General features: G+C 48.2%; 2 protein-coding genes across 2 annotated transcripts in view; both read left to right on the forward strand.

The window, feature by feature from the left end:
* LOC122378115 overlaps positions 1–12,251 on the forward strand; it is a 54,732-nt gene extending 42,481 nt beyond the window's left edge. The window contains exons 5-6 of the mRNA XM_043358791.1: positions 9,587–9,708; positions 12,247–12,251. Coding sequence (XP_043214726.1) covers positions 9,587–9,708; positions 12,247–12,251 — 127 coding nt within the window. The remainder of the gene's footprint in view (positions 1–9,586; positions 9,709–12,246) is intronic.
* A 141-nt stretch (positions 12,252–12,392) lies between these two features.
* On the forward strand, positions 12,393–24,990 carry LOC122378163. The gene is made up of 8 exons (XM_043358909.1): positions 12,393–12,887; positions 18,778–19,012; positions 20,624–20,970; positions 21,183–21,505; positions 21,753–21,984; positions 22,306–22,478; positions 22,842–22,973; positions 23,206–24,990. The coding sequence occupies exons 1-8, from the start codon at positions 12,446–12,448 to the stop codon at positions 23,404–23,406; spliced, it is 2,085 nt and encodes a 694-aa protein (XP_043214844.1). The 5' UTR covers positions 12,393–12,445; the 3' UTR covers positions 23,407–24,990.
* Positions 24,991–26,381: the final 1,391 nt, after the last annotated feature.

Below are 26,381 nucleotides of genomic sequence, written 5' to 3' on the forward strand. Positions count from 1 at the left end.
TCGACGTCTGGGGCTATTGAGCGGCGGGGGATTCTATTATTGAGCAGAACTGGGCAGTGGGCGGGCGAGCGGGCCTGGTTTATTTAGCCAGAGTTCTTGGACTTCATTCAGACATCGATATCAAGTCGGACAGATTCGCGGAACCGGGCCGAGTCAATCTTCATTGAGGCTGGCTGTTCGGGAGCCAAGCGGATGGCGTTCAGGAAGAGGAGGAGCCATGCCACACTGCGAGTGCTGCTCGGTAAAATCCGACTGACAGCTCTACCATTCATACCGTCCGATAAAAGATTCAGGAAGAGCTACACTACACAGACTACCCAGGAAACAGCCGCAGGTGGCCCACCATAATAGCCGTTTTCACGACGGCCATCTGGTACACATTTGGTTCACATCTGGTGCAGATTAGGTGCAGATTTGGTCAACTTAGGCTCAGTGTGTCTCTTAGTAGCTATCAGCTAGGGTTGTACTAATTGCTTATATGCCTGCTTTGTCATATTATCAGAGAGCATCATCGGTTAAAACACTGAAATAAATTCATAAAATAAAGATATTTGCTGTAAAAGAGATAAGATGCAGATTTGGTCAAATTAGGTGCACTCACCGGAAAGCCCGTCGTGAAAACGGCTAATGACAATTTAAGCTTCTCACGCGAGTAATCCCTGAATGTCAGATAGGCGCAATTGTCACGCTGGTTTCATGGCAAATATCTATATCGTGTGGTATGCTTGTCATTATCATTCAATTTGTGTCAGTTCCGAGTTACCCGCATTAGCATGCCGTCACATGCAAATGCGCTGAATTACGGCATCAGTATTTTTAGCCTGCACCGTTCTGTGGCATTCCTCAATTGGCGATGGGCCACGGTGTATCGATTCCACATGGCGTAATTGTCCTTTCGCGCATCGGTGATCGGCCTGATCAGGCGCGCGCGCTGATCAGTGATCAATGCCGGTGCGGCCGAGGGCGACTGATCAAGGCAGACGCCAAAGGTCAGTGACGGTCCAGGCCAGTACGGCCAGCATGTTTGATCAACAGAGACCGATGGTGATGTCTTACGGCCGCTCCGACTCGGCTAAATGTCGACTCTAATGTGTTTGATATCCTGCGACCGGAAACGCTTCAGTGAGGAAGTGTATTTAGCTGGAAAATGGAATAATGAGGTATGCAATCTTGAGGGGCAGCATTTCCATGATGTATGGCTCTCACAAGTGGCGTAATTGGCAGTGATTGATGCTTAGCAACCGAATTCGTGAAACATCGCAGATAACGGCTATCAATAGCGACAATTTATCCCTCTAATGAGATGCATTTCTATATTTTATCTGGCCACTGACGTGTTGCTGCATTTCATACCAAACAAAGTCAGTTTTGAATTCCATTCGTCCTGTGGGCTAAATTTTTATTCAATTTAACTTGGCAACAATGAGCCATGTCTCATTCTCGCACGTGTCTCCAAATGTCCTCTGTCAACCCACCACGGGCACATCCGACCTGGCCGCCGGGCTCGAGTTACGACTGCCCGGGTTCTTCCCCGGGCCCTGCTCGGGTTCGCCTCGGTGCTATTCTGTACCGAGCCTCTCTGTGCAGCGCGCCACCGGGTCTCGGTCTGTCCATTGACCTCAGTGGCCCGGCGTGCAGACAGTGACATTAGCCGGTCGGCGCCCGTCTGCAGCGGAACATTAGGCGCGGCCGGCCGTCGTTAGGAGCTCCCTGCGACGCCACACCCCCGGGAACCGATACCGATCGCTCAGAGACACCACAAACCTCGGCGCACACACACACACACGCCCCGGACGGCGCACTCGGAGGTGTGACACGCGAGCGGAACATGTGTTCCGCACGGAGCTTGAGTCCCGCACGGAGCTTGGGTCCCGCACGAAACTTGTGTCCAGCAAGAGCTTGGGCTCCACACGGAGCTTGGAGCCCACAATTAGCTTGTTTCCCAGCTTGAGCCCCGTACGGAGCTTATGCCACCCGCTGGATGTGATTGAGTGGACCCGGCGCTTGCCCTATACCAGTGATGCACCGCTCGTCAAAGAATGTCGAAATAAAGAATTAGGTCAGAGCAGAGTATTGTAACTCAAATCACATGTCGAGCATGGTGGTTGGGTTCCGATCATTTCTAGCATGCGTATACAGTGAACGAATCAGATCACAATCTACACATCCAGTTTATCGGCAACTATTCAATTGCTGTACCACATCATCCGTGTCCTTTTCCTCAACTTTCTGATGTCAACACCGCTCGGTTTTAGTGACGAAAGGCAGCAGATAAACCGCTGACACCTGTGTTAGCGATTGTCGATGCCACGACTAACTTCCGATAGGTGCATATTCTCGGAAATAGTTGACGTGTTCATGGCTCATACACGTGACGTAATGGTCCATTTGCATGCTTTGCAGCAATAATAATGACAAGTTACCACATTAACAATGCTGTTTCCAGGTAAGGTCATAAAGACAACGGAAAAGTGTTCCACTTATAGCGTAACAGCTGGTCGAACCATTTATCGAAAAGCATTCAGTAAACGCTAAAAGAATTGTTAACCTTAAGGTTCACTGGGTGGATACCATGATCTTTATAATTCATGCCTAAAAAAGTTACCTTTTGTGATTGAATGACTTGTTTTTGATAAATGTGAAAAAGGAGCATAGCCGGTTGATCACGTAGAACTGTACTTTTCATTTAAACCGTTAGCAACGTAGTATTTGGTATTGAAAAGTGAAAACCTATTCATGACTTTGATATTTTCTTGGTTTTATGAAGCATAAGTTGTACTTGCCTATTAGAGGCTCCGAATTTGGTAGAAAGATAATATTGTAAAAATAGATGGATTCAAGAAAGAGCAAATCACTATAATATGTTAACCCTCGCATGTGTAGGAGGGGGGGGGGGGTTCGGATGGACCCCCCATGTTTTTTTTTGCGAATAACTCGCGTAAAAAGCGGCCGATCGCGACGAAACTTTCAGTACCCTCGAGTTGATCAATTGTACACCTACTCTGAAAATTTCATGACCCTGACCCAAGTGATCTTTGACCTGTGACCTATTTCTCGAACCCACGTTTGGCCGGAATCGCGATTCGGCGTATGTCGGCTCACATAAGTTGCGCGTTTACAAGGTTCTCGTGGTTTCAATCGTTCAAACATGTGATTTGATGTTGCTCCCATGCATTTGGGTGGATGTCAAGGCCACCTGAAGGTCAGGTCAGGTCATTGACCTTTGGTGACCTCGGTTCACTTTTTCGAGCTATACATGTTTCTAGGCTAGTTTTTGGAACTGAATTCGAATTTAGAATCTATTTGAACATTTACGAAGTAGTTTTGGTGCCTTCGTAACATGTTACGAAGCTGCCAGGGGCGGTTGACACGTACTACAAATAGGGGAGACCCGGAAGGTATGGGCCGGTTCTGCGAAACGGCAATTTTCTTCCAGTGGGCAGTGGCTAGGCCCAATTTTTCACTCTGTGCACGTGAAATTGCCTTTCGCCTGCAAAGTGTGCCTGATATTAGGCATCTGGGATCAACTATTTTGTCTCGAGATAACTTTCAATAAATAATGTGCTTTTTCGATCCATCAAAATACACCGGGAGGTATGGGCCATGGCCCGGGAGGTTAAATGTTTCATTATATTATTTTCTCGACAATGAGAACAATATTCGTAGCTGGTATCTACCTTGATCTCTCTTCGAGCCCAGGAACCGCATAAGCGGCCAACAGCTTACTTCATGGAGGTCACTTGGGCACATATGTATTTTGGTAAACTCAATCATGCACCAGGAAATAAAATAAATAATATTTTTTGGTTCGAATGAAATTTGAAGTTAACCCTCGTCGGCACAGTGGGGGTTGATGCAACCCCCCTATAAAGGTTTTTCGCGAGTAACTCGCGTAAAAAGCGGCCGATCGCAAAGAAACTTTCAGTACCCTCGCATTGATCAATTTTACACCTACCCTGAAAATTTCATGACCCTGACCCAAGTGACCTTTGACCTGTGACCTCTTTTCCGAGACCATGTTTGGCCGGAATCGCGATTCGGCGTATGTATGTCGGCTCGCATTAGCCGCGCGTTTGCAAGCTTTTCGTAGTTTCAAACGTTCAAACATGTGATTTGATGTTGCTCCCATACATCAGGGTGGGTATCAAGGTCACCTGAAGGTCAGGTCAGGTCATTGACCTTTGGTGACCTCGGGTGACCTCGGTTCACTTTTTCGAGTTTTACATGTTCTTAGGTTAGTATTTGGAGCTGAATTCGAATTTAGCAGCCATTTGAACATTTACGAAGTAGTTTTGTGCCTTCGTAACATGTTACGAAGCTATTAGAGGCGGTTGACACGTATTATGAATACCCGTCACAGCCCCTACCGGTTGACCTGACCTGACCTGACCCGACCTGGTCTAAATGCTTAAAGACATCATCTCTGACCAAAACTTACACGATATTCGTGATCAGCACCCCGGAAAACCACTTAGCAGCCACACTTTACGACTTTCTAACAGGTCCCGATTTTCCCGGTTTTCGGGTCATTGACCTGACCTGGAAGGTCACCCGATGACCTAGAACCTTAAAATTGGGTATCATCGGCTTCCTCTCGTGACGGGCAACACGCTCGTTTTTTCCGCGAAGCTCTAGCTCGATCAGGGGCCAAACGCGAGGGGGGGTTCGTTCCAACCCCCCCCCCCCCTTGTGCCGTCGACGAACGACGCAAAATGGCCTGTGCCGGCGAGGGTTAAATTTTCAACCTTGCGCGACAAAGATAAAACTTATTGAAGATGACACTCAATGAAAGCATCTTTTTATTGATTTATGATCAACGGGGGTCGGTGGCCCGAACCTCCCGGTTAGGACGCCAGAAGTTGCGTAGCATCTCAGCTCATAATCTTGCAAGAAAGCTTCAAATTATCTATCCAGTCTTAATTTGCATGCTTTAAACTTTATGTTACAGATGGTCTAACATCATAAAACGAGCCTGGTTCAAAGTTATCACGAATTTTCTGTATGTACAATATTTTACTCGAAGAAGGCAAAAACGCATTATCACCGCTCATTGCCAAAGAAGACTGAGGAAGATTTTGAAAATCGCGTGGGTTCTATAACGGAATAACTGCTACCAGTTTACGCGGTCAAATGTGTAAAAATACGCAACACTTCTTCAAAACTGCGATGGCCCATACCTCCAGGGGGCCCATATCCTCCCGGGTCTCCCCTAACCGTCACGCCCCTACTGGTTTTGAACTGACCTGACCTGACCCGACCTGGTTTAAATGATTAAGGACATCATCTGTGATCAAAACTAACACGATATTCGTGATCAGCACCCCGAAAAACCCCTTAGCAGTCACACGTGACGACTTTCTAACAGGTACCGATTTTCCCGACTTTGGGTCATTGACCTGACCTGGAAGGTCAACCAATGACCTAGGACCTTAAAATTGGGTATCATCGGCTTTCTCTCGTCACGGGCAACACGCTCGTTTTTTTCCGCGAAGCTCTAGCTCAATCAGGGGCCAAACGGCAATGGGGGGGGGGGTCCAACCGACCCCCCCCCCCTACACATTAGAAGCTGGCAAACGCCGCACACATGCGAGGGTTAAATGTTATTATGCTTTCGCGTAACTAAACATTTATTATTCGTATTCGTATACCCATCCACTGCTGAAGGCATTCTATCGCCAAAACGTTTAACTCTGGCTTTAGAGTATTGTCGTCATCTTGGGTCGAATATATCAAGTTGGCATCTCTCTCAATTGTCCGACTTTGTTCAGTTTTGGGGTCTAAAAATGGTCTTGGTTGGCAGTTGGTTTCGTTTCGGTTTCCTAATTACCAGTGATTGACATCACTAGTTGGTTGACATGCAAGTGCCCTGAAATATAATTGCTTTCAGGGCATTCCCGAAACATGCCACATGTATCGATATGCGGAAGTGCTCTCTTCCGCACTAGCCCTTTTTTGGTGCCCTAGACGGCGACTGCCATTTTTCAGCCCAGCTCAAATTTCCTAGCATGTCGAAGGCAGTCTCGTCTAGCGTCGTTGACACCACCACGATGAGCATGACGGAGTTGGCAGCCTCTGTTAATTAAGAAAACTGTTTGGTCAGAGGGTCCATTTATAATCATTATCAAAACGCGACATTGCTTCGTAATGTTTGACGCAATTTTTCTTATCAGCAAGTCCATTTTCAGCGGCGTATTCACAGCGATATTCACAGCATTGATGTAAGTAGGTGAGAAGCCAATATGTAATGTGGACCCGTTGAAATAAAGCTGAATCTGAATCTAAACCCAACGACCAGTGCAGTCACATCCCCCCAACGGCGTCTTTACGGCGGCTAGCCTTCAGCACACGGAATCGGCAGCGGGCAGAGGATCATGGGCATGATCACCTCTCCCGCATGAGGGTCAGAGTAAGGAGCCATCAGTGGGCCGTGCGGGCTCCGGCTGAATGCCCATCGCCTCCGCACCGACACTCGAGCCAGCGGGGATCACCCACGCGCCACCAAGACTAATCCAGCTATCGCCAGCCGTGTCGGACAATCTGACTCACGTGAGAAGTCAGCAGGAGCACGAGTTCAGACCAGATGGGGATCCCTGGGCTCGGCCGATCGCAAACAAGCAAACAAGCAAAAGTTAAATGCGTTTCGCTGCGACGGGAGCTCCAGTTCGCAGTCAACAACTATTTGTTTGACGGTGCTTCTGCAAAAGAAACATATCTGAGCTTTTTGTGGATTATTTGGTGGATACCTATAGCTGTTTCTGGCGCGAACATGATCAGCTGTGCATAAACTTGGAGATCTTTACGTATTGGACAAAACAGCTGAATTATCAATCGGCATCGGCAACGCCTCGAATCCATCGAGAGCGCTGTAAATCTCTTTGTAGGATAGTCGCATGGTTTTCCTTTCACCACAGAGCGTGTTTCGCGGCTGTTCAACCTAGTCTGACGCCGGGAACAATTTGTGTCCCCCGCCGTAGATTATGTCTGGCGAGCTCATTGTTCCGCCCCGCCCAATCCTTTTCAGTGGCGACAGTTCAAAGCCGACAAGTGCCACACCAATGTTTTCCATGTTTTCAAGAACGCGGGCTCACACTGTAGCTCCTCTAGAAGGCGTGTCTTTGATTGAAGTCCATGATTGCTGGCGCTGGATGAAGGTACCGTTCGAAAATGCATATCAATGGCAATCGTGTTTAATTGGTCCAATGTTAAATTTTCTCATTCATGCCGATCCCTATAATTAGTTGAAAACATTTACCAGAACACGAAATATTCAGCCTGTGGTATTTGCATCAGTGCCACAAAATACAAATGACGAAACAATGCAGAACTGCAATTTGCAAACCTATTGATGGCTGTCAGCAACACCTCAAGGCAATCGACCGAAAAGCTGCCAAGGAAGAATTATGTCTTATTGAGTGTCATAAAGAAAACCAAAGGCAATTATGCCATAATGTTCCTCATGATTTCTGCTTCACCGCAGCCAATATGCTATAGGTCATCTATTTCATCGCTCCGTTTGGCGGGGTTTGGCGGGTGGTTCCAGGAGCAGGAACTGCCACCAGTGGGCGATCGGCCTTTACTCAGCCAACAGAGTGTCTAGATCACGGAGGCGTCAGGCATGAGCCCAATGGCAACTTAGCGGCCCCCGGCTAAGAGGCGTTGGGCGAGGGCAGACAGATGCCGGAGAGAGCGAGGGAGAGGGAGGGAGGGTGGGAGGGAGAGAGATAAGCGGAGCGGGCGGGCTGGGGCGGGAGGCACGAGGGGAGCGCGGGATATAGGACAGTCAAAGACGAGCCAGCGAAGGGGACGGACCATCGGTCATGGTCTCAACAATTTTTTTTTGTTCTTCTTTGTTTTTTTCCTGTCGTGACCCCACTGTGGCGGGTGGTTCCAGGAGCAGGAACTGCCACCAGTGGGCGATCGGCCTTTACTCAGCCAACAGAGTGTCTAGATCACGGAGGCGTCAGGCATGAGCCCAACGAAGGAGGATATTTTGGGCAGATTGCTATGGCTGCTTGATGCGTATTGCGTATTCACTAGCTTGTGGGCCGTTTTGTTTGAAAGCTGCTCGTTCACTAATTATTTCCTCTCCATTTCCTTGCGGTAGTTACGTTTGCAGCCTAATCCTTCTTTCATAATAATAACGATATACTAGCATAACAGTCAATCGACTTTGCGTTTTGTCAGGAAAATAATCACTCACAGTTAAATCAAACCAAAGTATTTGTCTCAATTGGCACAGATGTTAAGTCCACAGACTTACTTCACATGCGTCATGCAAGGATGCATGTCTATTGTGTAAGACACAGTTACCGCCGCTGTCGTAATATTACGAGTTGGGGAGTGTGTCTGCGCCCTCCATCAGAGGCTGGTGACCATACGGCCGCGGCCCGAACCCGGCGCCGGTCCCGTGGCGCCGCCTCAATTATACGGCCCCATCCGTTTGTCGCCGGGGCCGGCCGTCCGTCAGCGGCCGCAGACATGGCTGAACAGGCCGCCCGGCCAAAGACAGATGTGCCCGGATTTGGGAGGATTTGTCGCCGTCGTCGCGACGAAACCTGCGCAAACTCGCTCATTTGTGGCGCGACGGGTGGCCAAGAGTGGGCAGGGTGCTCCGGGAATATGAGTTGAGCTGCGTAGAAGTTCCGGCGGTGTTCTGTAGTGCTTTTGGGGGAGATGTGGTGAACAGCTCGCATAAGCTGCTGCCTTATCAACTGAAATAGCATTAAAATGCGTGTTGCATATGTGTGTGCATTTTCCACACTGCTGTACGCCTCTTTCGTTGCGATGCGGTTGTGTCGTCCTGATTCGAAACTTCTTTCGTCAATTGTGCTCTCATTCCTCCAAACTTCATTGTTTACTGCACACAACGATAGCGGTTACGGCCCTTCGACCGAATAAAGAAGTTCCACCCTCCATTCGAAAGAGACATTTCGCGTTCGGAGGCGAACGACCCGATCATGGTGTAAATCACGGCGTCTTCAAATCAAAGCTCTCCACTTTCGACGCCAATAAAACTCCCGCTGGTCGGTCTTACGCCATTGTCCCACGTGCACCCACATCTGGGCGAATCTCTGCGTCGGTTGTGTGCATTGCAATCGATGTCGGCGAGGGTAGTTTGTCACAGTTTATCTGAGCGCTGGACGGGCCGCAGCGCCGCCGGCGCGCCGTCGAATGGCCGCCGGTAGCCGGCACAATCAGCAGAGTGGCGGCGCCGTCTGCGAGCTACCGCACGGGCACATCAGAGAGCGACCCAGTCAGTGCGCTGGCCAACTGACCTACCGACCGACCGATAGACCGACAGACCAACCGACCGTTACCGCGGACACATCAGACACGCGGACAGCGCGTCGACCAACAGACGACCGACTGACCGACCGACTGACCGACCGACCGACCGACCGGTCGAATGACCAGCCACAATTTACACCACTGTTTTATGTCCTGCACAGTACACACTATTAATTTGTACAATTACTGCGCCCCCTCCCCATGTACCCCGTGTTTTCTGGGGCGGTGACTTAGCACGTTGCCCCCTTCCCACCCGTGAAGCATCCCCCACGACTGACCTGTTTCCTCACCTCCTCAGCCGCGCCTGCTACAACGCCTGGAACCAGCTGCGTCTGAGCCCGGTGTTCGGCTGCATCTGCCCAGACAGCACAGCAGCGTGCCAGCAGATATTTGACCTGGTCCACCGGAACCCCTGTGTCGGTAGGTGGCCTCGGCCGCACCGCCCCGCTTTGACCATGGCTGCGGAATGGAGCCCAGCTGAGTGCTAGGTTAACGATTCATGCCATTATTAGGACGTGTTGCTAGCTGTCGTGGACTTAAATTTCGTTTTGAGAAATTAAAATTGGCTCGGTACAAGAGAAACACTCATTTTTATACTGCTCTAGTAACCCAGAGGCATCGTGAGAATTCAATTGCATTGCCCAATTACATTCTCCTTTATAATTGGTAATTTCCGGTGTATAAACCTGAACTATAAAATGTAATTACCTACTACTTTATTTTTGGTTCAGCCAGGTTCTCAGATTTCATAAATGGGCTTTGGGTAGCTCCAATCGCACAATAACGGACAACCCAGTTCCTTTTTCCAAAGCATACTGTACGGTCAGCGAGTTTTATCCTCGTCAAGCAAAACCCTTATCAGGTCCAGGTCGATCGTAACAATTGGCAAATGTTGAGCAATAACAGTTAGTGAGCGCAGTTAGCGATCACCGGCCAGACCTGACCACCAATTGGATACATTTCACGCATATGTATTTGCCGACACTGGCAACGCTATGCAATATACAATATGCATGACAGGTGATGCCAAATTTCATAAACAGGAAAGTGTGACAATTCTATGAGACGGGCCCTGGTACGAAAGGGTGCCTGTACCCACCAATCAAGGCCAATTTATCATTCGTCTCACTGAATTTGCCTGCCAACCACTTGCCTTCATACCCCACCTTCGTTTCTGCGCTGTTTATTTGAGCTTATTTCTGCATTATTGTTGTTTATTTGGTATGAGTATGTGTTTCCTTAAATGGGTATTATTGTCGTCGAGCATAATTTGATTTTCCATGCATTTGGGTTATGTGAGCTAAACAATGAATGATTATGCAATATTTTTGCAAGCTTTTTGTATCTGCCTCTTAGAAAAGAGAAGACCATCGACTTCAGTTTACCTTTTCAGTCTTTAATTGCTCTCCGCTTCTATGCAAGGGACCCATTTTCATCCAGCGTATCATTACTGACACGCTCGGCTCAAAAGCACACGGAAGCACCGTGTGCCTGGTCAGGGCCATCAGTGCGCGGCAGCTTCCTTCCGGATAGCGTGGGCCGCCCTGTCGATGGACCGGTCAATACAGGTCAATTAAGAGCGGTCAATAATGACCCGGGTCACAAACAGCCGAGCCTAGCTCAGCCTTGATAGCCTGGGTGCGTTTTAAAATCATTGAATCGGCACAATGTCCACTAGGCACATAAACAATTTAAGCAGACCGGTGTCCACCGCAAACAGCAGATTGTTGGCTCATTCCGGTTACTGTGTGTACTGTGAACAGCGGTACGGAAAGTCCAATTTATTCCCCACAAAGGCAATGACACCTTTAGAAAGCAATATGGCCACTGGGTACTGGAACGCCAGCGATCTGTGTGCATGTGAATAAACTTCAAATCTTTCAGCTGTTAAGTGAATAAATGCTTCAACTCTTTCATATTTGACTGCCTCAACTATTTACACTGATGTAAATAGTTTAATCTTCATATTATTTACACTAATGTGGCTCAGAGAGAATACATGCATGCAATTGAAGTCTTGAGGAAACATTCTTTGGTCTCAGGATTGATTGTTGTTGTGGTTGTTGTATCCCCAGTCTGGAAACTTGTCGCAACCACCGTAAAAGAAACAAAAATGCCTCAAGCACTATCAACAAAGCTTTCAACTTTCGTGAATGCAACTTTTCAAGCATTTTGTAACATGTTGAAAAGCTATTTTAAACGAATGATTGATGAAACGAGACTATCTTATCGCAGTGATGTTTATCTAAACGTCAATTTTCGGTTTTATATTTTGACAACTATACCGCTTAAAGGGACCCTCCCACCTTAACATTAGTTTTGAGTTGAGATAGCCAAGTTTGCGGCCAGGCTCAGAAACCACCATTTATCCTGGTCGCAACCCCCGCAGCTTTATGGTGTTCAAGAAATTTCTTCCCTTTACTTGCAGGGTGGGACCAGCGTGGTCCCTATCTCTTAACCATTACGGGAATCTGATGACGTCATCAGGATTTCGAACGTCCGTTAAATGTTTGACTAAAACGTTTTGTAGCACGCGGTGGTATATGCTGCGTTGCGCGCAACAAATGCCGCACTTTTAAATAAAGTCGCTAGGAACAGCGGAGATCCCAAAAAGTAAACAAAAGTAAAAGTCTAATATCTTGAAAACCGGTGAATATTTTTCGGTGAAATTTGGTAGATATTCGTTTTCGCTCTTTCTGAACCGAGCGACATCACTTTCATGCCAATTCATAAACTTTTTTGAAGGTGGGAGGGTCCCTTTAAATCACATTTGAAATACAAATCATGCATAGGAAAGTCGATTTCATCTAGTTTTAGTGTAGTTTATTACGTAGAGTAACTTGCACTGAACCTTGCCCGACCATCACTTATTCCCCGCTTTGTTGCTTATTCTGTTTCACTGTATGTCCAGTGTCCACTGTACCAGCTTCCCTACCTCCCACTTGACCGATCCTCCAGACTGACCACTGCAACTGGTGTTCAGTACCCCGTCCCTTTCATGATCTACCTATTCATAAAGCCTTCCACTGGGTCACTACAGTCACCAGTGTAACTCATCAAATGTCCATTTCTGACCTGAAACCGGGCCATTCCTTTCTCTCTCCCCATTCACCTATGTGATCCTCCCAGCCCTGACCTGACACCGGGTCACCCTCCAATGACCCCTGTGCCCCGCCCGTGTCCGAGCCGCCCATCAGCTGCCGTGTCTGTTGCAGATGATCTGCCCGAGCACGGCCGAGACGTGACCTGGCACAGTTCGCACTACCAATTGCACCGCCTGCTGTTCCCGCCGCCGGGCGACACCTCTGCACCAGCACCTCGGCCCGCACCCCGCACGCCTGCACGCCCCCTGCACCGGCCCACCCCGGGCGGCCCGTGGGCAGCGCCCGCACCGTCACCGGGACGTGTTTCAGTGGACGTGCTGGCCGGAGGAGACTGGGACGCCAGCAGGAGACCGGTCGACCCGCTGCTGGTGACGCCGCTGGTTGACCTGACCTCGGAGCCCACCTACAACTCGAGTCTGACCGAGACACTGTACGGCTCGACGGACCCGTTCGGCGCCAGAGGTCACGGCGGCGGCCGCTCCCACCAGCCAACACGTACGTACCGCGAATCTGGAGGAAAGGGGGCTGGACACGAAATTTGGGAAAATACCAAACGTTTTTTCACATAAATTCTGGTGATGGTTCTGAGCAACAGAAACGTTGGATGTTAGACACTGAAAAGTCGTTTAGCTATATTTTGATGTGCTGTGTAGTTCGATGTGTTGGAACCAGTAGTTTTAGCTGGTGTTGTATGTATTTGTCTTAGAATTCACGAGCTTCCGGAGTTAAAAATCCTTTTGAGGAATGCGTTATGAAAAAACTTTGTCAATTCTGCGATATTCTAGAACCACTCTATCGATTTCGCGTCGTGTTCTTAAATAGCTACCTAGACTTTATGAGTAAGCAGAATCTCGCAACCATTAAGACTTAGGTAAGGGAAAATCTTGCACTGCTTGACAGCTCTAAGCAAATTTTCTCCACGAATCTCTACAACTCACAGCTGTATAACAACACTAAACATATGCTCCAGCTTCCATCATCTTGATCAAAGCTACATTTCACTGAAACTCCATCTCTTATGAATTTTGCATAGGCAATCCTGAGTGTATCGAACAGGTCTTATTCCATCGGAAAGAAAACAAAACGATAAATCACATTATATTGCCATAAGACGCATTGAAAAAATGCAACTGTCAGTGGGAGGCAAGGTCACAAAACGTTACCATTTTTACTGATTTAATGAAATATGTAAGCATAAATGAAATGCTAAAAGGCTTACATCACCAACTGGACTATAACTATGGCGGTCTTTCTCCTAGCTCGACTGGAGCACGCCGTCAGACGTGAGCCGTTGGTGGGAGGGACAGAGCACCGCAGCGTCAAACAATAGCCCAACTATCGGAAACCGGAAACGGGACAGAACGCCTTGCATAAGTGGACAGCTGCACGGTCGGATCCGATGATAAGTTAAAACATTCATTATTCAAAAATGGCATTGAACTTGGAAGTCATCCGTGCGAACCTAAAAGGGAACATGCATTTGTGACATCGTTTTTTTCTCTCTCTCTCTCTTCTGCATTACAAATACTAGGGCTATTTATAAGGCCTTTAAGAGCTAAAAATAAACTTTAAAGTGATTTTATCCCTCTTAGGAGTATTTATTCACTAATCCGGCTCCGATTCGAGTTATTCAGAAGGGTGTGCAATTAGTAAAAGCTATTCTCTTCTCATGCGCACCTATTTGATATGCATTTGCTGATGCATTCACAAAACGGTGCGGCATGTTACCAGTGTCGGCGAATAGTGAACATGCCTAAAAAACAACACCTAAGAATGCCTATATAAAGTATTTAACGCATACTGTCAGTGTAATCCATGATGAAAATACTGCTGAATATTCTTCAAATTCACATACAAGCCTGCATGGTTTCACGTTTTGAAAAGCATGCAAGGTCTGTGCTTGTGCATTATTTGAATTCCAGCTTATACCTATGGACATATTTCAATTATTGTCCGGCACGTTTCCTGAGTTTATTTTGAGCAATAAGTACTTTTGAAAGTGAGGCCGAATTTCAGCTCAATTGCTTCCCTTATCTGCCCGCACAATTTGAACCACCGATCTTGCAAGAAATGAGTTGTGTGGTGCTCTTTTTTTTTGTTTCGACACGGCTGCTGGTATACGAAGGAACGTCAAAGCTCATCGTATAATTAGGAAGTCCCTTCCTCTCTCATCTTAGCATTTTCGATCCAATCCATCAAGCTCATTAGTGGTAGAAGTGGTTGTCGAACGGGACTTGGCAAACGTTGTAGGCCTTATCAATGGTCATACATCAAAAGCGAAGGGGACAAAGACACCAAGGGTCATACCTTTAAAGGATTATCAGCCTCCTTTACTCCTGTGGCCGTGCCAGTGTGCCAACGACAGTTATAGAGTTGGAAAACGGATGCTGAAAACTTCATCCTGTCTGGAAGTTAGCATTCAAAGCAATATTCCGGGCTAAATAGCATTCAATTATACTTACAATATATATATATATATATATATATATATATATATATTCATTGAGACAAGTTTCATTAAACAGTACTGCACTTTTTGCTTTGCTAAGTTTCTTGTTGAGTTTTTGGATCTTGGTAAAGTTATGTTTGATCACAGTTGGTAAGGTGCTCAAAATATCAGTGACACTCATATAATCATATTTTATCTTTCGACGCGTTTCGATTGTATTTTCACAATCATTTTCAAGATCTACATTATATGTTGATATAACACTGCCTATAGCTATTTCAAGTTACAGAGTCGCTTGAGATATAGCACTATTTAAATTATCATAAAACATGTGACTGACAGTATTCGAAACCTTCGTTTTTGCTAAATGTCTCTCGCATAATAGTTACGCTAGGGATACAGTTCACGATACTTTGCACACAAATACTACTTCTTCACATTTGTATCACCACATGCAGTAAAGAAACGCCGCAAAGAGTTGATGTTTGGTTTGAGGCATCTTCAGTTGGCATTGCAAGTTGCAAGCTTTCAACATCAGACACCCCATAGGGCCAGTGATACGTGCGTTTGCCTTTGTACGTTGAGTGTGGGCTTCAGCCTGTTGATATGCAGTGCTTCGTGAATGAACAGGCGATAGTGATCGTTTGCACTGTCTAGTATGTCTGTGTTGAGTTTGAGAAGTTTGTGTGTTGGCTTTTGTTCGTGTTTTTGTAACCAGTGCTCGACTGGGCCTGTCCCTTCCTGTAAGTGCATGGTGAGGCGACGAGATAGTGTCGTCGTGGTGGCACCAATGTAGCATGTGTCTCGAGGCCTACAATCCTCGTGAGGGCAAGAAAATTTGTACACTACATTGGTGCGATTGGATGGCTGGACTACGGAAGGGCTGTTCTTCATGACGAGCTGACGTGTTTTTCTATTCTGATAGTATATGTTGACTTGAACACGTTATATATATATAACGTGTTCTATATATATATATATATATATATATATATATATATATATATATATATATATATATATATATATATATATTTAGTGTAAAGCTCTAGCTCAGATAACCGTAACATGAAAAGAAATTGGTGTCTTTGTAGTCTCGCGTAATTCAACTGAACTAAAACGCAATTTAAAGCTGGTTTGTTCTCATATTTTTGTCCTTTTTGGGGGGAATGGATAGATATCCTCCCACCACAAGACGGCAACACTGCTATAGGAAATAACGGAAATCAGTACCTGCTTTTGAAACTGCAGTTCGAGCTACATTTCAATTGTATTTATGGTAAATTGAAGGACATGTTGAAATACAGTATACCCAATTTGTACATTATCAATCATTATTTTACATTTGTAATTGAGCTCGACAGAAATAAGATATACCGAGGGTAAGATAGACTGCACCGCTGTGCATATTTGTCATGCTGTAAAGTCTACGCAGTCGGTGCCTGACGATTCCATGAAATGAAACATTCCTATTAACAATGTATTGCTACGCTTTTTGCCAGCGCTTTACACACTTTGTCTGCAGTCTGTGGAGTGTGATGGTTTATTCCAGTACATGCTTACTTTCGTCATGACAGCAGTCATGCGTATCGTACTTGCATCTTTATATCGATAATGGGTCATCTGCAACGGCTCGCTGTTTCAAATGCTACAATTAACTTATAAATATAATTATTGAAGGTAAAATTGCTGTAAAAAGGAGACCATCACCTGTATAACTGTCTAGTTTGCGGCTCCTAGCGTCGACCCGTGTTTATTGACCGGTTGGGGGGCCGGGCCGGCCGGCGGGCCGCGGTGTCAGTCGCTCCTCCTCGCGCCGGCGAGATGTTTTCCTCTGCGGTACACTTCCGGCGCCGAGCGGCGGTGATGGGAGGCCAACTTGGTGTTCCGAACTCTACTTTACCGGCCCAGTCAGCCATAAAACAAGGCCAGCGTCTTAACTCGCGGGAAGTTCTCTCATTTGGTCTTTACTTCTCGAAGGCTGTAATAGCTTTACATAGATGCTGTTGATAGGATTGCCGAGACACGTTAGACTGAAACGACAATAACAAACGATGTTTTCATGTAATTTAGCCTAAGAACACGGTGAAGATAATAATGAAGAACCTTAAAAAGCTTTAAGATATTGTGATAATTAACGTAGAAAATGGATGTATGGATGTAATCTGCAAGCTTGATTGCAAAAATAATTGCTGGGAAGGAAATAAAGAGGCCTACCCAAAATTAAAACACAGCTAAAGTATCATGTTTTGCACTTCCTTTAACATGTACCTACCGATTGCAATCAATGGGCCATTTACTTGTTATATCAATGCCAATAAAATATCTTTTGGGACGAAAAATGAGCAAGCGCGATAGGGAGACCTGTAAGCGCGAAAGTACGCGATGCGAGACTTCCAACCCCTCCTCCCCCTTCAGCTGTACATAGCCTTGTGCTAGCGGGGATGCAAAATTAAAAAAAAATGATTTGAACGGCCATCGCTCTAACCGATCAATAACGGCGAACCAGCTTCGAGCGCGATTGGCCCAGCCGTTCTTGGGGTGCAGAAGTGCCACTCTGCACGTGCCCAAATTGCAAACTGAGACCCCTGAGTTAAAAAGCCAGCCTTGTCGTGGACGGATTGAGTCACCAAAGTTCCTCTTACCGAGCCACCCTACATGCCGTAAGTATAGCAATAACTAAAGTCAAACAAGGCTTATGATTAGCTGGATCAGTTCATTTTATTATGAAATCAAGTTTGGAAGTCCATTCGATTTCTGGGGAGTTCGTTTTGAGCTCAGCTGAATAATGTTCTTCAGCTGACCGCTCGATTCTTCGCCGTTTATCATAATGATTTGCATTATGCATTCATTTATCAATATGGCTCAGTGGATGCTGGGCACATCAACATACGAATGCGCGCATATTCAACTTTGAAATTTCCCCGTAGTGCATGCAGCGGTACACCAATGTCTATATAGTTCAGTCAAACACTTATTTTACCAAAACGAACTTTATGGCATTACGTACAGGTAAAGGATGCATGAAAGTCGTCGTACATGAAATTAAAACTAAATTATTCGAGTGTGATTCATGCAATTATCTTTTGTTTTTTGAGTTCTGGGTTTGATCAAATCTAAAAATTTGGTCCAGAATTACCTACATATTTTTCAGCGAATCCATCGAGATTGAGCAGTTCATATTCGTAAGGCTCTCCATAGGAAACATAATAAAAACACAATAACTTAGCAAGTCGTTATCCCCTTTATGTGGTTTGAGGTCAACCCCCATCCCAATCACTGGGTCCTCCGTCAGTTTACCGTGTTACCAGACCACCGCGGCCACCGGAGGCCATATCACAGTGTTTGCCAATAACGCTAGTGGCCCACAATCAATATATCAATACTTTTCCGCTCCGAGCGAGCACACATCCAACCATTCTAAATTATTACTTTGTCTCCCCATTGGCTTCCGTTACAAAACTAACTGCGAAGGAAAACAGTCATAAGAAATCATGTTACACTGCTGTGGACTTCCATTCGCTAACGTGATGTAACTTTTTTCTTGAAAATAAACATAAACAATGCCCTAGTGTATGCCGCATTTTGGAGTCGAAGACAATCTCTCTTTATGTCACCTGTGTCACTAATACTCTAACATCTCAATCTACATATATGTCTATCCAATCAATCACATTCTCACCTCCAAATAACCTCCTAAAACATTGTTCACTATCGGGAACACTGTTCCGTGCGCAAAATTAAACAATGATCACCATAAACAGAAGCTTACACGAGCTCGAATTTCTATATAACGTTAACGTACGTAACGTTTCTACGTAACGTTACGTACTGCGAACGCTTTGAACGTCGCATCCCGGTCCCCGAACCTGAGACTTAACCTTGCAGGTTGCCATATTAGCCGCTGATTTCAACGCACGCTCTATACCATTGCAGGCTACCACGTGTCGATTGCCGCTCCGCTGCCCGACGACAGCGTGCTGCGCTCCACGTGCCACGAGGCCCGTGACACGTGTCTGCGGGATGCACACTGTCGCTCCAAGCTGGAGCCCGTGCTGTCCGCCTGCAGCGAGCGTAACTGCGACCGTCAGATCTGCATGCAGCGGCTGCAGAACTTCTACCGGGCGGCCGATACGCGACTGAGCACAGAGGTGGCCTTCTGCGTCTGCCGGTGAGTTCAGAGTCGTGTGGCCCTCTGCGTCTGCCGGTGAGTTCAGTCGTAGAACCTTCTGCCAATGAGTTCAGAGTCGTGTGGCCCTCTGCGTCTGCCGGAGAGCTGTCGGCTCACTTCTGGGTGTGCCTATAAGCTATCAAAGGGTCCTTTATTGTCCTTTATTGGGTCGTTTTGTGTCGTAGTTCATTGCTCTTCCATGAACGGCTGACGGAAGAACGCAGGTCAGGTGAGTCAAAGGAAAGTCCAGGGAAGTAAGAGCGAGAGCCAAAGCATGGGGCCGACACCTCTAGTATGGCGGGGAGGAACGGTAAGGAGGATGTATGGAAAACAGATAATCCTGCATTTGTAATGACACATTTCTGTTAATCACCACTTAACTTCTCAAATATTTACATGTAGCCAATAAAACATTACCAGTCAGCTGGCCTATTCCCTTGACGTGTGATACTCGCTCTCTAAGGACAAAGAGAATGTTTGTCCATTAAAGTGATGTTTTGACTCAATCGATGTTACCGATCCACAAGCTAACCAACGGATGGCTTTACCGAACCATATACATTATCCATCGCTCTCTAATGCATTTCAAAAACGCTCGAGCTCGGGGCCTGCTCTCGCGGCTGAAAGCTTCCGTGATATAAATTTAAAGCTGTTTGCTCGCCTCGTTGGCCGGGCTTGCAGTAAATCTGAGCGAACTCCAGCCATGCACTCTAATCATTCTGAGAGAAGGCGAAAACACGAGGCGGGCTCGCTCGAACTCCTGCTGCTGTGCCGCGGCCTGCCGATCCATACCCCTGTATCAAAACCAGAACCACCGCGGCAATAGGCGTCGTCGAATCGTGTCAGTCTGTGCAATATCTGTTCTGGGAATGAATGCAGCACGTGTTGACTCACAGTGACGTCACAGAGTCGGTTTCAACGTCACGCGATGCTTCTGAAGCGAAACTTGCAGGGCTTCGAGTTCTTCGACAGCGACTCTTTGAATGCTAACAGAGGAAACCAGATACCACAGCTACGAATACCCTCGTCTGCACTGGTCGAGACCATAGCTTATTGCACTTATCCTGGATTGATTGCTGTCTTTCCCAAAATTGCACTTGAGACCAGACACCAGTCATCAGGTGTTTATCTTGCACTTATAAGGATGAATGCAGTCAGGTGCCAACTCAAACCGCACAGCGCACACCTGTAGGTATTGATCACAATGAATTTAGAAACAATCACGGCATTTACGAACCTTGGCTGTTCCCTAATCCCTAAAGTCAAAATAGACGTGCATGTATTTTCCTGTAATTATTCACAGCTGGCTTAGGTCGACAGGCTCACAGCAGCTGCCCTACCTAATCAAGTTCCTATACTACCTGACGACTTAATTTGGGACGTGCTGAAGTCCCAGATTTGGCCGGGTATTTTGGACATTGTAATGTAATTGATGAACACCACTCCTTTTCGCGTCATACATATGCATGGCAGCTACAAGAGTCTCCTTTGAATTTCAAACTACCCTTCACCTCCCCTGTAAAGAAATGAGAAGCGCCGTTCGATAAACTCAGAAAGCCTTTTACTCTGGTATCTGCTGGTGGAAGCTTTAGTTCCCCATTCTGCCACCAGGCGCGGTCCGGGCAGCGGGGAGTGCGAGCGGGCGCTGGAGGAGCTGCACCCGAAGTGTGCACAGCGCTCCGAGGGCGGCACGCGACTGGCGTGTCACAGCGTGGCCGAGCAGTGTCGGGACGACCCTGCGGGCCAGTGCCGGCCCAAACTGGAGCGGTACGAGCAGGCGTGTGCCGTGGACTCTGTGACCAGCCTGTGCGCAGGGCCGACGGACAACTGCCGGCGCGCCCTGCTGGCGGTGCTGGGCACAGAGCTGCGCACCAGCTGCGCCTGCCTGGGCACCGACATCAGCTCCATGAACGACTGCCGCGGCTGGGAGCGGCTGCTGTTCGCCAACCCGTGCGTCGGTAAGTTACGAGTGACGGCTGGCTGGCTTCAACATGTGCGAGTTGTTACGGCATCCGAAAATTGGCAGTTCTGCTTGCAAGTCATTGTGTCAATCGATGGAATGGAATAACATTTTTATGAAATTCTCATAATAATGACTTATAAAAAGGTAGCTGAAAAGTGTCCCCTCAGCAGGACAGCCTTACAAATCTCCCGGTGCTTCCATCCACAGTCCAGGCGCAGCGCGAGTTCCACCAGGAGCGTCAGGAACAGCTGCGCACGCCGCCCCCTCCGCGGGTGCTGCCGCCCGTGCTGCCGCCGGTGGTGCCGCAGCCCACGCGGGTGCCGTACGTGCCGCGTCCGGCGGCCACTAGCACCACCCGCCGCTGGCTGCCGACCACGAGCACGACGAGCACGGGTCGCAGCACGTCGCGCCGGCCGACCACGGTCCGCACCACGACCACCACCGCGCGCCGCCGGGAGGAGGAGCCGCACTGTGTGTCCCGCAAACCGGGCCGGCCCGACGACTACCTCCTGGTCGGAGAGGGCATACGGGTGAGTGCCGGGCAGTGGGAGGGAATGGGCCAGCGAAGGGGCTAGTGGTTTATTCATATAGTTATGTGTTGATCATATAATTTTTTTTTTCGATGACGCATGTATATTGTTAGGTATACGTTGCACATAATTTTGAGACGGCATTCCTGCAAAAAGAGTTAAGAATAATGCTGCGTAAAATGCAAATATCCCTATTTCTCCTTCCCTTTCATCTCCAACTGCCCCCACTTCCGTTTTTTCCCCACAGTACTACATGACGGACAAGACAACCGGTAGAAACAACGAGGTGGAGCGAGACTGCACGGAGATCTGCATGTGCCACATGCGCAACCGCACCACCTGCAACGTGGTATGTACAGTCAAAAAGAACTGCAAGACGGACATGGCCACCTATCACGACGGCTCGGCGGCGCTGCGGCCGTACCGCACCGCCTGCATCTGCTTCCGAGGGGACTTTGTGTGCACTCGGCCGTCGAGCGGTGAGAGTGAGGGCAGAATCGGAGAGGGGGAGGGTCTTTCAGGGCTCATGCTTATGAAGCATCGTATGTTAAGCGGGACTGATTGCTTATAAATGAATTGTTCTCTGCTGATGTGCTGCTGTCGGTAACGGAAACATTCCTGTTTTGGTTAATACTGGAATAAATGAGACGTTTCCCTCAGGAGTGTTCCTTGCAGTGCTGTCATGGCCACCGTGAGTGGCGCTGAGACCTGTCCGCTGCTGATGGCGCTGATGACACTGGTTGTGCTGAGCCCCGTCCCCTGCTGATGGTGCTGACACCTGCCCGCCTCTCTGTCCTCAGAGTCCTACATGCTGTCGTTCGGCGTGTTCCTGTTTCTCGGCTACAGTCGCAAAGAGGAGGAGATTCTCCGTCCGCACACCAGGCGGACGGTGCGGGATAACACTGTGGCCGACCTGCAGGCAGTGCTGGACAGAATCACACAGAGGAACCACATCAACAACATGGACGAACCGGTGAGCTCGGCACTTATGGTATGACGAAGAGGAATGCATAGCTGCAAACGATAGCTCCAATCCTATGTTAATGACAACGACTCCATATGAAAGACTCCATGACTCATACGACCACTCAGACGGGCAATGCGTTGCGCTCTATCTAGATATCCACTGTGCTATGATGGTCGGGTCACGAACATTTGCTGTACCAATGCGACATAGAAGGCGTTTAGAAAAGCTATACGAAAAAAACTCCTGTTGGCGTGCTTTTCTTGGATACAAAGGCGTCGGTCCGTCGTGCTCGTCTTGGTATCTGAGCTAGGTCGCTGTCCTCCTTGGTGTTTAGAGTGTCGATCTGGTAACACCCCGTTCCGTTTACAGAAGTCGCCGTGTAAGCTGTCAGTGAAGCAGAGGTTTCCCGAGACGGAGAACATCATCATCCAGGCTAAGATCGACGACGTCGAGGAGTCTTACAACAACAGCCTGAATAAAGAGTCGCTGGATAGGGAGAAGGTAAGTGTCCTCAGCCCTCAGGCAGCCACGATACAATTATCTCAGTGTCGCTGCTTGGACAAGCTTTAGAAAGTTTCCCATGGCGCCTGGCGGGTAATATTTCTACATTTGTTACCTTTCTTTTAAAGGTTCAAGCTCGACGCTCACTATCACTCAGCCTGATAGCTGCCATATAATCCCTCACCCCAAATCAAACTCACCACTAACCAGCCCGGCCCGTTCCCACTCCCAGAACCAATGCGCCCAGCCACTGCGGGAAATCAGCTTTATGATCAACAACCGAGAGATGGCCATCGTCTCACACCCGCTACTCAGCGTCTTCAAGATGGCCGACGTGGTGGTGACCATACCGGACGCCTCCGGTTCTCCCCACTCGGCTGCCGGCGCGGCGCATCTACTGGCCCTGACCGCCGTGGTGCTGTCCCTCCGGTGACCGGGGGAAGGGGCGCGGACACGACCCAGGCTGTGATCGGAATGAACAGCGAGGAGGGCTGAGAGGTAGTGGTGGAGACGCGGTGGGCGGGCACGGGGGCTCTGTGACAGTAAGGACGCACAAGTTTCAAACCGCTGTGTCGCTGCTAATCCGTCGGCTCAGGCCAAGGTGTCCTCCCGGCTCCCACTGGACGTAAACTCGCTACCAGCGATGCTCCAAAACAGTAACAACTCCGCCAGTGTGAGTGATGACCTAGCAGCTTCGGGAGCGGCACGTCCAACCTCCAGCGGCAGTGCTGAGCTGGTGTTGTATGACTCCGGGAGTGAGTGGCCCAAACAGAACCGGTGAGGTGGACTAGGGACTCGAGTTGTGATACTATGGAGGTGTTTGCCATGTCTGTGAATGGAGAGATGCGATGAATGGGATGAAACGTGACGCCCTGCACAAATTGGCACACATTGAGCTGATGGCTGTAAAGCTTAGTACACTGTGTTGGTGAAATGTAGAGAATAAGTTGCACAAACGCTATTGCCAACGCTGTCTGTATACATGGATGCCTACCTTATGGCGATAACTGAAATGTCCCTGGACGGGAATTATCAGGCACACCTAGCGGCGAAACCGAAAAACTATGGTTCTGGCTTACACCGCCTGTCACTGTAATCGTCCGAAGCTGCTGCAGTCTTGTTTACATCATAAATCCTCTATACGCATGTTGATGTTAGGCCCGATGGGCAGTGACATTCAGATTGCTTATAAGTTTATCCGCACACGACTGTTTTAGATGTTATGATGTGATGTTTATGAAGCAATATGGGCATGTTGTGTTTGTAATGTTTATATTAGCTGTTCGCACAATAGCCCAGATCACAAAGTGAACGGTACTAAGCAATTAGTGAATGTGTTGAGTGGGTCCGAGTACGAGAGAAGTGGATATATTATCTGCTGGGTTGGTACTGCCGCACAAAGCTCATCTGCGTGACTGGCGCTCTACACGATAAGTCCGTATACATACATCCTGCTTAGGACGGTTTGGATGGAACGCACCCGTTGTATGACAGCGTTCCATGTCTTGTCGACAGATTAGCGCGTCCCGTGGAGAGTGTGAAGTGGTTGTTGAATGGCGTCATGAAGGGTTCACACCGGTGTCCATTGTCCATTGTCTGTTTGATGCAGACTTCAGGCTAAGAACAGGCGATGTCTTCGGGGTCGGTTTCAATCTTAAACAGCGGTCTCTATAAAAAAGCTGATAAGCAAGTGTATAGTAATGCCCACTATAGGTACTTACGTATATCGCTGATGTCAATGTGTTATTGTTAACAAATGATCTAAGATGATGGCATGTGTTTATCATGTCCCCTTACAATTATACGCATTGTATATCATTGTTATCGAAGAATCTATCGTACCGTTTTATGTAATTCGGCGCTATTACTTGCCTCTGTGGACATGTAATCACGGCGAACATTGATCGACTTCCTACTTTTCATTATACGGTATAATATTCAATCAGCTCACACTGAGGACATACATGCCATCGGTGCTTGAAATTGTGCCCAGCTCCAATATATGGTCCAACATCAATGCTGATTGTAAATAACATCAACCTAACCGAAAACAGTGTGTGAAACAAGTAGGTATGCATACGATTGATTACCGTGGATAACATTGCGCTGTGTTAGAATTCATCGCCGCACATCTACGCTTAATTTATCTCTCGTCCTCTAATCCTTCCTTCTCTCCATTTCTCTCAGCCTCTTCCTCTCCGTAACCGTTCCCCTGCCTCCACTGTTCCAGCTGCGCCTGGTGGCCACTGACCACCCACCCGCTCTGACTCGCCGCGTGTGTGCCCGCCGGGCGTCCCGCGCCGGTCGGGTTAAACTGTCGCCCGTGGCCGAGTCCCTCCGCGGCGCCGCGGGCTCGCCGCCGCCCAGTCCGGCCGACACAGAGCTGACAGTAATGGTGGTCCCACAAAAACCCGTGTCCCCGGGCCGGGCCGCGGGCGGACATTAGTGTGGGTCTCCGGGCCGGCCGCGGCGACCACCCGACCGGTGGCAATCTCTTCATTATCGCCGGCCGACAGCCGCTGAGAGGCTGCGCGGGAGGCTGCGAGAACTATAGAGACAGGGCTTATGACACGAGTCGGGGTGGGTGTGGTGTGGACTAGGAGTGGATGAGATAGAGGATCAAACACTACCTTGTTACAGCCGACAAGTGTGCTGTGACCCATGAGCAGCAGTGCTCCAGTTGAAGTTCGAAGTAAAAGGCTCTTTTGTTGAGATAAGTACTCAGGGATATTTTTTTTCAATTCATAACACAAGCTTATGATATTCCAATCCTTTTAAAAGGGTTGTATTTCCAGGATCTTTTATCAGTAGTTTATAGACTGTTACAACTAGCTGGACGTTTTCGGTAGCGGGTTTTCTGAACGCACAAGTTTGACTGGCATCACCACGATGCTAACTACATAAGCGAAGAAATAATACAGGGAGGTGGGTGTATGTGAGATCGTGAGGACATCTGCCACAGTGAGGGCTACTGGAACATTTCCGATCACTGTGGGACCAGTGGAAGCATGGAAATATGTGTATATGTGAGTTATAGAGAAAAACTAGCTGGCCATTTCCCCCGGGACCTGCCCGAGATCCCGCGGCGCGCAAGATCACACAGCTCGTTCCAAGGCCGGCGCCCGGGGCAGCGCCGGCACATGAGGTAATTAAGGGGTCAGCACCGATCGCAAAGAGCCGCTCAGAGGTGGCGACAGGACCCCAGGTCGGCACAAGGCCGCGCCCCTCTCACCGGCCAGCCGGCGGCGGCGCGGCCACCGCCCTAACTGGCCGGTAACACCCCTAATTTGGCAGCTGAGTCCACGGCTTACGGCGCAACGCAGCGCCCCAGAACAAACCAACGTTTAGCCAGGAATGCCGGCGGAACTCCTCAAATTAGCGGCGTCAGTGCAGCTTTTTATCGGGTGG

This window comes from Amphibalanus amphitrite, unplaced genomic scaffold (assembly GCF_019059575.1).
Source record: "Amphibalanus amphitrite isolate SeventyFive unplaced genomic scaffold, NRLGWU_Aamphi_draft 000055F_arrow, whole genome shotgun sequence".
In the NCBI taxonomy this organism is placed as follows: Eukaryota; Metazoa; Arthropoda; class Thecostraca; order Balanomorpha; family Balanidae; genus Amphibalanus; species Amphibalanus amphitrite.